Genomic DNA, 13,903 nt, shown 5'->3' on the forward strand with positions numbered 1-13,903 from the left:
GAGTAAAGGCTAGGACAAAGAAGGGTTGAGAGGGTCGTCAGGTCTGAGGGGCCGAGCGAAAGCATGGTGGTTTTTTGGACTATCAATTCTTATGGAGAGGGTAGGTGAGTGACGCTCTGGGCCAATTTGCGAAGAATGACTTTGCTGAGATGACAAAGAACACAGATCTTCCCCTTGGAGAAAGCATCGACTTCAATGTGTGGCAACCAGGTCTCAGGAATGCTTTCTTTTATGGCCCTCGAACTTCTTGACATCCCTGCCATTGTCAGGTCAACAATCTTCGGAACCAGTTTGGATCCCGACGGCGCTTATGGGAACATTGAGGGTCCATTATAGAACTATGTTTTCGCGCTTATCTAGGGTGACATTGGTGGGGTTTATCTGCGATGATACGAAACGGAAGAATGATGTTCGATGTCGCATCTATCGTGGGAAAGACACTCGATCTTGAGGCATATACCCCGCCAACACGTGTTCAGAAACGGGCAATGGCGTGGATACAGGGAGGTGATCTGGTTTGATGTTCACGGGAGAGACTCTGAAATGGGCAACATGGAAGGCTGGCGGTTGGCGGAGATCCTGGGATTGGGTGTTGCGGTTGCACATGAGATGGGAAACACAGCATGGGCTCTAACGAAACTGTGAGTAGATTTGCATTTGCTAGAGCTAAGATGTCGTAAGTGCTGAACTGAATACTCGTACATGAACGTCTGCTACCAACGAATCCGCTCCACGGCGCCAAGCCATCGGAGCTCTTATCTATGCACAATATGCTGTAAGTATGCTTTAGCAGATGAAATCAGAACCCTGCGGTCCTGAATATTTGGATCATTGGCACAAAAATGATAGACACTTGAAACGTAGCCTACGGAGCCATCTTTGATTATGCGGTAGCACCAGCACTACGGAGTTCACAATTCCAGCAATTTGACAAATGTCCCGATCGTCCGAAGATCAGGTAGCATCATCTTCAGCCTCCTTCTGGTCCAATGACGCCTTCTCGAAGTAGTGTTCTGCGAGAAGGGAGACATCGCTGGGCTGCACTGCACCATCTTCACCCGGTCCAGTATCGTGCTGAGAAAACAGATGCTCTCTGTCTCTTCGGGTTTTAGTTGGCGTTGAATCTTTTTCAAACGTGAACTGCGCTTCTCTCTCTGGCCATGGGAACGCCTTCTTCAAGTTTTCTTCCTTTTCTTTTGCAGGAGTGGGATGTTCGCCTGGTGGATATTTGCTGATAATGTCCCAGACGTCCTTGGCCCATCTTCCTGCGTTATCCATCTCGAGGATAAATTTTTTGTTGCTAATACGGCGACCAGAGTCGCTGAGCTCTCTCGGCATAGATTCACGTGGGCGTGGCGACGTAAACCAGACCTCGGGAATTAGTCGACGCGGAATGAAAAAAGCGTAGTTCGGGTCCAAGGTGATAGAGTGCGTGAGAAAATAATCAGCATATCTGAGGTGATGGCCGTTGTCGCCGTTCTTGGGTTTGCCCACAATACTGTGGCTGATGACAGCTTCAAGACCGTTTGGGAACTCTGAGCACCTGGAGATGACGATTCTGAAGTCTCGCAGCAGTGGTTGGTAGTCCAAGAAGTCGATGTTCATAGACGATCTCCACATGGGAAATTTCTCGTGGATGATTCGCAGTGCTTTTTCCTCTTCTTTTTCGGAAGCCTGTATTGATCGGTCAGATTCTGTCAGTTGTGTTCCTGATACTCCAGGCATAATGGCCGCAGGAGTGTCGGCCCTTGGGATTCGTCCATCCAACCCGATTTGGAATGGAGTGGTGGTGGGGTGCATAGGACGGTTGGCGCTTCGCTTGACCTCGTCAATGTGTGCTAGCAGAAGTTTGGTAGAGAAGCTGTATGCAAATAAAGTTGAGGCTGGTATTTCATCAGGAAAATACTCGTCTTTGCCAGTGCTCTCGCCCCCTTCGACTGGCCAGTATAATCTATGGGGAAGCAGTGCGATTAGGTCGTGATCGTTGGAAAAGGTAACAATCAAGAAGTCGGAAGCTTCACGTTGTGCTGGCGATATGTGGCACTGAGAGCCCTCGATCTTTTCTCCCTCAGCATCCATTCCGTCCTCCTTGAATGCAGTAACTATGCTAAAGGTCACGTAGCTGATATCCTCTCTCGACGTTTGGAAGTATCGATCTGCATATGACTTCGGGAAGAAACCCTGGCCAAGGTACACTGCACCGTCACAGATGGCGTTTTTCCAGGCTCGAACAACGGGAGCGTCGGTGAATAGGCTGAAGATGCGGGCTTTGTGGCAATGAATCTCTTCTTCGAGTGTGAGCGTGGCATGAGCTTCGGTTTCTGCGCTGCTTGTCTCCATGATCTTCTCTGCTAACGACTTGTTCCGCACGAACTGCCGATTGTCAGAAAAAGCTTCATCACGCAATACTTTACATTGAAGGAGATTGGCTGGCATACCAAGTCGGGGCACTCAGATAAGGTAAACTGACCAAAGTTTTGTGGCGAATTGTGACTCTGTGGAGCACTCCTTTTGACGAAGTCTAATTCAGCATCATCAATTAGTCTGGCAATACTGAGGTAGAACATCCAGGCACTGTACCGTTTTTTGATGCAGAATTTTGGAATAAAACTTCGCAATGGGATAGTTGAAGTGAGATGGATAAAGTATCTCGCGTCATCCTCACACCTTTGTTTACCGAGATCTCGTCCGGATTTGCTCCGACCTTCACTTACAATTTTACTTTACTACCACCACCATGTCGAGCACTTTGCTAATCTACGCATTTTCGGACATGCAATCAGAAAAACCCAACCTTAGCCAGCCAGGAGACGCGAGGAAAACGAAATTTCCCCGAGACTACATGTGCAACAGAGCAAGTGGCCTTTCTGCAGCTCTTCAAAATCAGCGGTCGATGGAATCCGAGAAGGTTGCGGAGACAGTAAGCCACTCGAGTTTTGGTCAGAATCTTAAAATGGGTTATCAGACGTAGTGCAAATGGTGCTGACAATGCCCTTCAATAGAACTGCTGGATCTGCGGTGCGGTGTACTCCCGGGAAGATCAAATGGTCTACACAAAATGCTGTAACGAAGCCATTGGGTCTTACTGCAAAGCTCAAGATATCGCTAAACATGGGAAATGCTGGAATTGTGACGAGGAAGAAGTGCAGAGCAAGGCAGCTTCCGAGGCAAAGTCCTGGATTTCTTACGACCTCAAGGATCCTATCAAAGAGGCTCCACGTCTCCCACAAACTGTCACTTCCCTTCCAGCAAAAGGTGCTGGCCATCAGCCAGCAACAGCGATGTCGAAAGCTGGCAGTATCTTGCCCAGCGGATCCACCACCCAAGGTTTGAATACCCCCAGCTTCTCTAACACTCGAGAGTCCGAACGATCTCGAAACATTCAACCTCTTTGCATAGGACTGACTGAAGAGCAATGCGCTCGAGAAGTAGCGATGTATCGATCGCAAAGTGCGAAAGAGAGCTCCAAAGTTGTGAGAATGGTACCACAATCTTCGCCCAATCTGAAAGACGGAAATGTGAAGGAAAATAGTCTTCTTAACGGAGGCTCTGACCAGGCAAAGACCACTTCTCCGAAACAACAAGATTTCCTCCACAATGGATCTGAGTCCGCCAGCTCTGATTTTTCCCAGGACGTCCAGCAGCATCTTGGTGGCTTGACTCAAAAAGAGCAGGAGCGACAAGTTGCTAAACAGTACGTGATCGGAGCCACCAAGCATCTTGTAGAGATGTGCAACACGTACGGGAATGAAATCGATGAGGCGGATAAGGATGAGGTTATGAATGAGGTTCTAGAAGCTGTAAGAGGTAAGTCGCCTGTTTGCTAATGACGCAGAAAATGTCTCTGATCGTTCCCAGGCTGCAAGACGTTCGAAGCTGCGATTAAAAAGACGGCCCTTGGAAGGCCCTCAACTCTTACCACACAGCCAGCATCTATTCAGAGTCACGCGACTGTCCACGCCCCAGACTTCCAGTCCGTGGAAATCCGGGCATCTTGCAGCAAGTGCGAAGAACTCCAAGCCAGAATGAAGAAAGCTGCGGATGCCCTGCTAGGTCTATAGACCTACTTCGACATCGCATCAAGCAAGCCAGGTACCCAATATGGATGGTAGGGTGACCTTGTTATTACGACGGGTGCGATGTCAGACATGGAAAAAGATGGATAGTGAATATTTCGATTCTTGCTCGGGCACCTCGCATTGCGCTTTGTCTGCTCCTTTAAGATTCTTCGCACGAGTGGTTTAGCAAATCGCATTCAAGGAAAAAGGTTCAGCTGCAAAAGAAACGTCTATGCTGTTTAAAGTGAGAGCGTAGCTTTTTGAGGGACTCAGGCTCTACTGCTTCGATTCTCGTTTTCATTGAAGCCACCTAACCATAGGCATTTGCAGACATAACCCAGAACAGAACTCCGATGCTCTTCGTCTTCGATGCAGAGCTCAATGCACATCGACATTCTTATAGGCGGTCCTTTGACCTGATTTCAGCAATCGACCGAAATTGCTACTGCAAACCCAGCCAGCGTCCCACTACAGGCCATGGCCCTGCTACCAACTGACACGTCAACGCTTCCAAATAGATATCCCATCAAGACTTCTCTTCTTCCGAGCACCTCAAGTGTCTGACTGCATCGAAGCTGTAGAGAAACGCTGTGCAAGCTCTTCCTCGGCCTCGCTTTCTTCTCGAGCTGAATCCACAGCACCGTGAGTGGGACACTCAGAAGGAAATATGTTCGAAGTTCCTACGCCGTCCAGAAATGGGAGTCTCCATGGACAGATACCACAGTGATTTCCTGGTTTGATAGGACTGGCGCTGGGGGGGTCATGTTAAACGCGGAACTCAATGCCTCGAGGTCTCACTGTTCCAACCTGAAGATTTCTCACGTTTCAGAATTTCAGGCGGTTTCAATCTGTATACACTTCACCCCTCCACTAAGACGATATGCGCGTTGTTGCATGTTCAGCGCGGTACTTGTTCGCATGAACAGTCTGAGGACTGACAGGCTTGTGACAAGGGCGGGCGAGGGTGACTGATTCCTCCCTACTTAGTTCCAGCGACCTTGTTATGACGTTGATAGCAGCATGCTTCTGTTTATCCACTGGTGCTCGAGCCCCAGACTGCGCAGTGGACCGCGGCTCGAGAATATCTTTTTCCTCCACCAACGCGGTGCCTCTCCAGTTCAATGCGCAACGACCTCTCATAAAAGCGCAGTACCGGGCGACAGCTTTGACACAAAACGGTTGAGGCTACTCAGAGTCTCCTTATCTGCCTTTGTCCGGTTTCAGTATTGTTTGAGTCTATGCGCCCGATCTGTTATCGCATATTAGCGACACATCTGTCACGTACATATTCCCGCATATCATATTTCCGATCATGTAGTGTGTTCCGAGCGCAGTCCGATCACTGCATATTTTGATCAGGTGGAATGATGTATTTTCTGTTCCAAAGCCAAGATGAAGGCTGTACGTACAAGTGAATCATCTCTTTGTGCGATACTTTCATTTCTCATCAGCCTGTTCATCCTCCACACTCAATCTCTTGCTCTCACTCCATCTCTCTCCCTCACGGTTCCCACCAACCTCACGGACCTCTTCGGGTTATGGTCATACCGTCACTGCGTGTCCGATCCAACGTGGAACCCTCGCACCGTGCACATCGCCTCATCCTGCGAAAACGCCCTCGTCGCCCTCTCCGACGACTCCTCGACCTGGGGCCTCCATCCAGGCACTTTCACATACAACCCTGGCGGACGCTCCACCGCCTACTTCCCTGGGGCGCGTTCTCTCCTTACCCTTCCTAAACGTTATGTAGTTGGGGACTGCGTGGTTGCGATTGTCATGATGAAGATGTTTGAGCGAAGTAGTATAGGCCAATTTCCTGGACTGCCGGACTCCGTGATTGGAAAGTGGCGTGACAAAGATTCGAGTACTTGGAAGGACATGATTGAGCCGGCGGAATACGTGAGGGCGACTTGTGGAAATGGGTGCGGTTATGCGGTTTTGGGGAGAGAACATGGGATCGGCATTGCGATTTGGGGGACAGGAAGTAGATGGGATCGGTATGCTAGAGAAATGAGCTCTTTGAGTGAGGTAGACAAGGTAATACCGTCGTTGGAGATTGGGAACACTTCCGTTGTCGGGATGGGTAATGGATCTATTTTGGAGGCGGTGCGTTAGGATTTCCTAGGAATCTAGAGATGTTCGAGCGCCGGCGTTCTGGATGACATGGTTAGAGATTTGCAGCATAAGGGTTTTGAACCAATGCCACTGTCACTCCATGCGCTCGTTGGACCTGTGCTTCCTCTCTACAGCTACCGAACCGGGAAGATCAAAAGCTCACATCCCACATTCGAGCACGAAAAGAAAAGTCCTTAAATCCGAATACATTGACTCGGCCTGGTCATCTCACGGACGGGTCCTGATAGCGACTGAGATAGCGAGAATTTGTTCGACTGCCAAATTACCAGCCAAGGAAGCGTCAGATGTTCCGGCGTGTATTGAGCGCCAAATAGTTTTTCGAAATTATGGGGTGCTTCCATAGGAAAGCAAAGGAGCAGCATAGCTGAATAGATGAACAAACATACAGCGTAACGGACATACAACTAGACTCGGAGAATGGGAAGAAGAGAAATGACCAACCCAGTGTGTATAGCAGAATTGATCGACTTACCTCGCAAGGCACAATGTTGGGGTTCATTGATTAGATGATTAGTACACTACCTTACTATCCTTGAGGAAGGGATTTCAAGAGAGGATGAGGATGCAAGGCTTGGCATGCTAATCCGCATCGAGTAAGCGTTTCTCGGTCTTATCTTCCGAGTCTTTGCCATCATTCAACTGTTCTCCGCCCAAGCAAGACATCAAGCAATCATCACAGCCATACCTCGAGATCTGCAATCCTCGCTTTAGGATCGGGCCATTTGAGAAGGAACCACCGCATTGCGTCCAAGGCGTTTCTCCAGTTGAGCCCTTCGTGGATAGACAATCCAAACCTCTCGCATCATGGCGGTCCCCAAGGATTCCCTCTTCCGCTCCTGCGACATGTCCTTGACCCAGCTCTACATTGCGAACGAGATTGGTCGAGAGGTCGTCAGTGCTCTGGGGGAAGTGGGCGAGGTTCAGTTCCGAGATGTACGTATTGCCTCTTCCCGGTGCTAGACCTGGGCAGTAGGCTGCAAATCTTGGGGCCTTGAGGACGGGGCGAACCCTCGAACGGCAGTCTCCTTAGTGATTTCCAAGTGACGTTTTTGGGACAGCCCTGGCATGTCGAGCTTGCTGACATTCTATCTCTGATAGTTGAACTCGGAGACTACAGCTTTCCAAAGGACCTTCACTCAGGAGATTCGAAGACTCGACAATGTCGAGCGACAGCTCCGCTACTTCCAATCCCAAATCAACAAAGAGTCAATACCTATCAGACCGCGGCATGAATTCTCAAATATGCTTGCAGCCCCTTCAGCTTCTGAAATTGACGAGCTCTCCGATAAGAGTGAAAGCCTTGAGCAGCGAGTGGCATCTCTTAATGACAGCTACGAGACGCTCAAGAAAAGGGAGGTGGAGCTTACAGAGTGGCGCTGGGTCTTGACGGAAGCAGGTGGTTTTTTTGACAGGGTAGGTCGCCTCGATTATATATCTTCGAGACTGTCGCTCAAGCTGATAGGCTTTCAAGGCCCATGGCAACGTTGACGAGATCCGCCAATCTAGCGACAATGACGAAGCACCACTGTTACAGGATGTTGAACAGCAAGCAAGAGGTCAAAATGGAGATGCCTCTGGTGGACCATCACTTTCTGTGATGAACATTGGCTTCGTTGCTGGGGTAATACCACGAGGCAGAATAGCCGCTTTTGAACGCATCCTATGGAGAACGCTACGTGGGAATCTATACATGAACCAATCCGAGATACCCAAGCCCCTCATCGACCCGGTCAACAACGAAGAGGTTCACAAGAACGTCTTTGTCATTTTCGCACATGGCAAGGAAGTCATTGCAAAGATCCGCAAGATATCAGAATCACTAGGCGCCGATCTATACAGCGTGGATGAAAATAGCGAGCTTCGACGAGATCAAATACACGAAGTCAATACCCGGTTGAGCGATCTGGCGAGCGTTCTCCGCAATACGAAGAACACTCTTGATGCAGAGCTCACACAAATTGCCAGAAGCTTGGCTGCCTGGATGGTTGTCATTAAGAAGGAGAAGGCCGTATATCAAACACTCAACCGCTGCTCATACGATCAAGCCAGGAAGACTCTGATCGCCGAGGCCTGGTGTCCGACGAACGGTTTATCCTTGATCAAATCCACTTTACAGGACGTCAACGACCGGGCAGGATTATCAGTTCCAACGATTGTCAACGTGATCAAGACTTCAAAAACACCTCCCACATACAACAAGAGGAATAAATTTACGGAGGCTTTTCAGACAATTATCGATGCTTACGGAACAGCCAAATATACGGAAGTCAACCCGGGCCTGCCAACTATCGTAACCTTTCCTTTCCTGTTCGCTGTTATGTTCGGAGACTTTGGCCACGGGACGTTGATGTTCGTCGCTGCCCTTGCCATGATATATTTTGAAAAGCCCATGTCGAAGACTAAGCTCAACGAGCTTGTGGCTATGGCTTTCTACGGACGGTATATCATGCTGATGATGGGCCTTTTTTCGATATATACTGGACTTATTTACAACGATGTCTTCTCGAAGGCGCTCACGCTTTTTCCGAGCCAGTGGGAATGGCCACATGACTTCAAGGAGGGGGAGACTGTGCGGGCTCAGCTTAAGGGCGGCTACAGGTACCCATTTGGACTTGACTGGAGCTGGCATGGAACCGAAAACGAATTACTCTTCTCCAACAGCTTCAAAATGAAGCTCAGTATACTAATGGGCTGGACTCACGTATGTTATATTTGTATGAGTTACGGAGTAGTGATGCTGACTTGCTTAGATGACCTACTCTCTATGCCTCTCCTTTATCAACGCGCGTCATTTTAAGACACCGATCGACATTTGGGGTAACTTCGTGCCTGGCATGATTTTCTTCCAATCCATTTTCGGGTATCTTGTCTTCACAATCGTCTATAAGTGGTGCATAGACTGGTACGCAATTGGCGAATCGCCACCTGGGCTACTGAACATGCTTATATACATGTTCCTCCAGCCGTTGACGGTAGATGAGCAGCTTTATCCGGGACAGATGGTTGTTCAGGTAATATTACTACTAGTTGCCGTTGCCTGCGTACCAGTCCTACTCCTGCTAAAGCCATTGTATCTGCGATATGAGCACAACAGGGCTCGCGCACTGGGATACCGAGGCATTGGCGAAACATCAAGATTCAGCGCTCTGGACGATGACGATGCGGATGGGCATGCTATGAACGGCGGCCGAGACAGCATGGGATCGGATCATGAGGCCAATGCAATGATCACTGAGGATATCGGCGATGAGGAACACGAGGAGTTCGAGTTCTCGGAAGTGATGATCCATCAAACGATCCACACCATCGAATTCTGCCTGAACTGTGTATCCCACACCGCGTCCTACCTCCGTTTGTGGGCCTTGTCACTCGCCCATCAGCAGCTCTCCGTCGTATTATGGAATATGACACTTGGCCAGGCGTTTAATTTCGAAGGGGTCCTGGGAGTGATCATGACCGTCGTCTTCTTCTATGTTTGGTTCTTCCTGACCATCGCCATTCTCTGCGTCATGGAGGGTACAAGTGCCATGTTGCATAGCTTACGATTACATTGGGTCGAGGCGATGAGCAAGCACTTCATGGGAGACGGGATTGCTTTCGAGCCTTTTAGTTTTAAGTTGCTATTGGAGGAAGATGCGGATGAAGGATAATGAACTGGGCGCCTTGATCTATGTAGCATAGAGGATACAATACCTGTACAGACATGGTCTCGCTTCATCGGAACTTGATTAAAAATTAGTCTTCGTAATAGACCCGACATTCACGTTGCTATTACGTCTAGAGCAGTGTCGTGTGCTTTCCGTCCGTTCCACATATGCACTGTGACGTTTTCTCTACCCCACGCGGAGTCGGGGATTTTTGCTCCACCTGTTCTCCTACCAGGCAACTCATCGATTCTGGATTCTACGAGTCACCAGCGCGGCACATGCTGGCCTTTCGCCTCATACCATCAATCTAGGAGTGCGTTCTTCTAGTTGATACGAGTGCAGTGAGAAAGCATCGTTCAAAAGCCAGTCAACGCCCAGGTAGCGAATCTCAGCCAAAACGCCTGAACTTTACCGAAGCGCTGCCTAGCCCGTTCGTTCAAGGGTCATTAGGTTTGCAAAGTCTTCAGTATTTTCTCCAGCGGTCACTATTCCGTGACCAGCTCTAGAGAAACGCTGCCTGCTGTATATACCGCGTCCTCGAAGACTTGACTGCCTTCACTTTACCGACTTTCTAGCGCATCTACAGCAATCGCACTCGCTCGATGCACCGTATTCTCTGCGAACTAGGCCATTACGAAGAAGATCCAGCAAGATAGGAAAGAGACCAAAGTGCCAACATGGCAAGGAAAAAGGACCTCGTGCCCATGGTCAATTGGGTATACGACCTGATACTATGGGTGATGTCTGTTCTGGTTGATCTCTTCTTCAGAGAAGTCCATCCACGAGGGTCATGGAAGGTGCCGAGACGAGGGCCCGTCATCTTCGTTGCGGCCCCTCATGCGAACCAGGTGAGCAGGCTGCATGCTGTCTTAGGGACACGCTCTGACTATAGCAGTTCGTCGACCCCCTCATCCTGATGCGAGTAATTAAAATGGAAGCTGGTCGCCGCATAGCCTGGCTTATTGCCGAGAAATCCATGAGAAGAAAATTTATTGGCGGCCTAGCCAGAGCAGCAGGGGCGGTTCCCGTAGGAAGAGCGTTAGATAGCACGAAGCCCGGCACGGGCAAGATATACCTTCCGGACGCAGAGAATGATCCTACGTTGGTACGAGGAGTTGGCACGCAGTTTGAAGAGGAATGCCAGATTGGAGGGCTTTTGGTTTTGCCGTCTGTGAATGGTACTGCGGCTAACTCAGACATTTTGGAGATACACGGGAATGAGGAGATCAAATTGAAAAAGGGATTCAAGGGTGATACGGCAATCGAGCAGCTTACGGGGAAAACTAAAGTCGATGGCGGAGAGAAAAAGGTGGAGACCAGCGATGAAGAGAAACAGGGTTTCCAGGGAACAAGCTATAAGACTGCGCCGAAGGTTGATCAGTCGGTGGTGTATGATGCTGTGTTTGAAAGGCTCCAGAGTGGCGGCTGCGTTGGTATCTTTCCTGAAGGTGGAAGCCACGACAGAACAGAGTTGCTGCCCTTGAAAGCCGGCGTCGCGATAATGGCTCTTGGATCATTGGCAGCAAACCCGGAGTCAGGCGTCAAGATCGTTCCGTGTGGTATGAACTATTTCCATGCCCACAAGTTCAGGTCACGAGCGGTAGTCGAATTCGGCCCCCCTGTTGATGTACCTACTGAGCTTGTGGAACTCTACAAAAGTGGCGACAGACGAGAAGCAACACGTCGATTGCTGGAGATAGTGTATCAAGCTTTAGTCGCGGTGACAGTGACGAGTCCTGACTATGACACTTTAATGGTGCGTATCATTGCAATTGACGAACGTGGCTCCCTGCTGATCTCTCATAGTTGATCCAAGCAGCTCGGCGGCTGTACAATCCCACGGGCAAGAAGCTCCCTCTTCCAATGATTGTTGAACTCAATCGGCGGCTGGTGAAAGGGTATACTCAGCACAAAGACGATCCCAGAATTGTCAATCTTAAGAAGTCCGTCAACGGATACAACAAACAGCTCTGGCTCCTCGGTGTACGGGATCATCAGGTCGAATACGCAAGGTTCTCAATACCAAAAGTCGTCTTTACACTCATCTACAGGCTTGGGAAACTTGGTGTGTTGACCGTTGGAACCTTGCCAGGCCTAGTCCTCTTTGCACCAGTCTTCATATCTTCGAAAATTATTTCCATAAAGAAGTCCCGTGAAGCCTTAGCGGCGTCTACAGTGAAGCTTCAAGGGCGCGACGTCATGGCTACCTGGAAGCTGCTCGTCGCTCTCGCCTTTGCCCCAATCCTCTACGCTACTTACACAATTACCTTGACCTATTGGACTCACAAAAACAGAGTCCAGGGCTACATGCCAGAATGGGTCCCCCTATGGATGGTCGTTTTATTTGGTGTAGTCTTCTTCCCATCCATAACATTCGCCGCTCTCCGTATCGGCGAGACAGGCATGGACATCGTCAAATCGCTTCGGCCTCTGGTCTTATCTCTCTATCCTACCTCCGCAAACACTCTACAGCAACTCCGCGAGAAGCGCGCCACGCTCTCTCATGAAGTAACAGACGTCATCAATACCCTGGGACCGGAAATGTTTCCAGACTTCGACTCCGCCCGCATTATCGCCGATCCCTTTCGCGACGGCGCTCTTCTATCTCCCAAGTCTCCACGCACCCATTCCGGAACCTCGTCCGGCTTCCCTCCGACCCCTCCAACCCGCAGCAACGCCAATGAAGGCCTGGCAAGCGTCGGTGGCGGCTCCTCAACTCAAGGCTACCTCCCGCACAATGATTCCTTCCATGACCTCGGAAACATTGGCCTCTTCGCTTCTAGGCCTCCAAGTCGAAGTCGCAGCCGAAGTAGCTCGAGTGGTGGGAAAGCTGGCAGTGCAGGATTTTCGGTAAAGGCCTTTAGCGCAATTAGCTCGAAGGAAAGCCTGGAAGAGGTTAGTAAGAAGATAAGAGGCGCAATGAGGGAGAGGGGCAAGGAGAGGAGGAGGAAGAGTGAGGATGGGAGTGGGGGTTGGGATTTTGCAGGTAGTGAGACTGGGAGTGCGACGCCCGATAGTGCTGCTGAGGGAAGGAAGGACGTTTAGTGTTGCTTTTTCTTGATGAGATGCATGAATCAGGTTCCTTCTTAGCATGGTGTTTTGGCGGTGCATTGATACTCATAGCAATTTTGGCATTGATTTTGGGGATTCGACTTGGGCTATAATCCTCCCCCGTATAACCTTTCATACAAGCAGGCCTCCAACTCGCAGAGTTCAATATGGCACAACTGTTCCCTCTTGCGCCTTTGAATGCGCAATCTATACAACGCCGCGAATGCTGCGTTGCGCCCCGGCTTCAATGTACATTCTCAAAAACCACCTCTCCCTCGACTCCCCTAACCATCGGGAAAGCCCGTCTCCGTAGATACTATGAGTTCCCTCCCTATATGCGCTCTTTTGTCCTGCCTCTTCATTTGCCCTGCTTGGTCGGTCCCTTGATCTTCGGATACAGCCGCATGAGATGGTAATTGATCGTATTTTTCTTCCCAGTCTTCTCTCTCTGTTCCACCCAGCCCAGCACGGATAAGCATTGCTCCTTCCAATTCGTTTTCCCACTCGCCGAGACAGGAGAACAGGAGCAAACGTACCGGCGCATCCATACAAGCCCTCAACGACTGCTCCAAGTGCTGGCAGTGCGCTGCTACGTTGCCTGAGGACGCCCAACATCCTGCACACAGAGGATCAGCACCGAAGATCTTGATACCAGGAAAGAAAGCAGGTATACCTAGTACCGAAGTCATGATCCCGACGCAAGGATTTTCTCCCGGTCGGTTCGGTCGCCGGACACGGAGTTTGGGGAGGGGAGGGAGGCGGGGAGGGGCGAGCTTCGTGCTGCCGCCTTTAGGAGGCATGGTTGTAGGTTCCACTGATGGAATAGAGTTGTTATCGTTGATACATCGGAGGGCGGTCTTCAGTGCTGCTGACCTGGGCGAGCTCAAACATTCGTCGATATGTCGGCGAGTCGGCATCATTGACGCCAAGCCGCTAGTAGCTTGCAGGGCTGACCAATGTTTACTTTCCTGCCGCACTCGACTGCTTCTCCATCCTCCGTGTCGCATGACT

At 50.0% G+C, this 13,903-nt stretch overlaps 5 protein-coding genes across 5 annotated transcripts; 3 read left to right on the top strand and 2 right to left on the bottom strand.

Moving 5' to 3' along the window:
* Window positions 1-954: 954 nt before the first annotated feature.
* HO133_002332 (uncharacterized protein) lies at window positions 955-2,567 on the bottom strand (the record flags this gene model as incomplete). Its single annotated transcript, XM_037293258.1, has 2 exons — window positions 955-2,373; window positions 2,439-2,567. 2 exons carry the CDS (start codon window positions 2,565-2,567, stop codon window positions 955-957), a joined length of 1,548 nt encoding a protein of 515 aa, XP_037150911.1.
* Window positions 2,568-2,737: 170 nt separating this feature from the next.
* On the top strand, window positions 2,738-4,061 carry HO133_002333 (uncharacterized protein; the record flags this gene model as incomplete). The annotated part of the gene is made up of 3 exons (XM_037293259.1): window positions 2,738-2,920; window positions 3,003-3,807; window positions 3,859-4,061. The coding sequence occupies 3 exons, from the start codon at window positions 2,738-2,740 to the stop codon at window positions 4,059-4,061; spliced, it is 1,191 nt and encodes a 396-aa protein (XP_037150912.1).
* A 2,937-nt stretch (window positions 4,062-6,998) lies between these two features.
* HO133_002334 (uncharacterized protein) lies at window positions 6,999-9,844 on the top strand (the record flags this gene model as incomplete). Its single annotated transcript, XM_037293260.1, has 4 exons — window positions 6,999-7,127; window positions 7,293-7,607; window positions 7,666-8,895; window positions 8,945-9,844. The coding sequence occupies 4 exons, from the start codon at window positions 6,999-7,001 to the stop codon at window positions 9,842-9,844; spliced, it is 2,574 nt and encodes an 857-aa protein (XP_037150913.1).
* Window positions 9,845-10,518: 674 nt separating this feature from the next.
* Window positions 10,519-12,886, top strand: HO133_002335 (uncharacterized protein; the record flags this gene model as incomplete). The annotated part of the gene is made up of 3 exons (XM_037293261.1): window positions 10,519-10,689; window positions 10,737-11,597; window positions 11,648-12,886. 3 exons carry the CDS (start codon window positions 10,519-10,521, stop codon window positions 12,884-12,886), a joined length of 2,271 nt encoding a protein of 756 aa, XP_037150914.1.
* A 364-nt stretch (window positions 12,887-13,250) lies between these two features.
* HO133_002336 (uncharacterized protein) lies at window positions 13,251-13,812 on the bottom strand (the record flags this gene model as incomplete). The annotated part of the gene is made up of 3 exons (XM_037293262.1): window positions 13,251-13,340; window positions 13,429-13,508; window positions 13,566-13,812. 3 exons carry the CDS (start codon window positions 13,810-13,812, stop codon window positions 13,251-13,253), a joined length of 417 nt encoding a protein of 138 aa, XP_037150915.1.
* Between the last annotated feature and the right edge of the window lie 91 nt (window positions 13,813-13,903).

The sequence above is a fragment of the Letharia lupina genome (genome assembly GCF_014066315.1).
Source record: "Letharia lupina isolate WasteWater1 chromosome Unknown contig_14, whole genome shotgun sequence".
Taxonomy (NCBI): domain Eukaryota; kingdom Fungi; phylum Ascomycota; class Lecanoromycetes; order Lecanorales; family Parmeliaceae; genus Letharia; species Letharia lupina.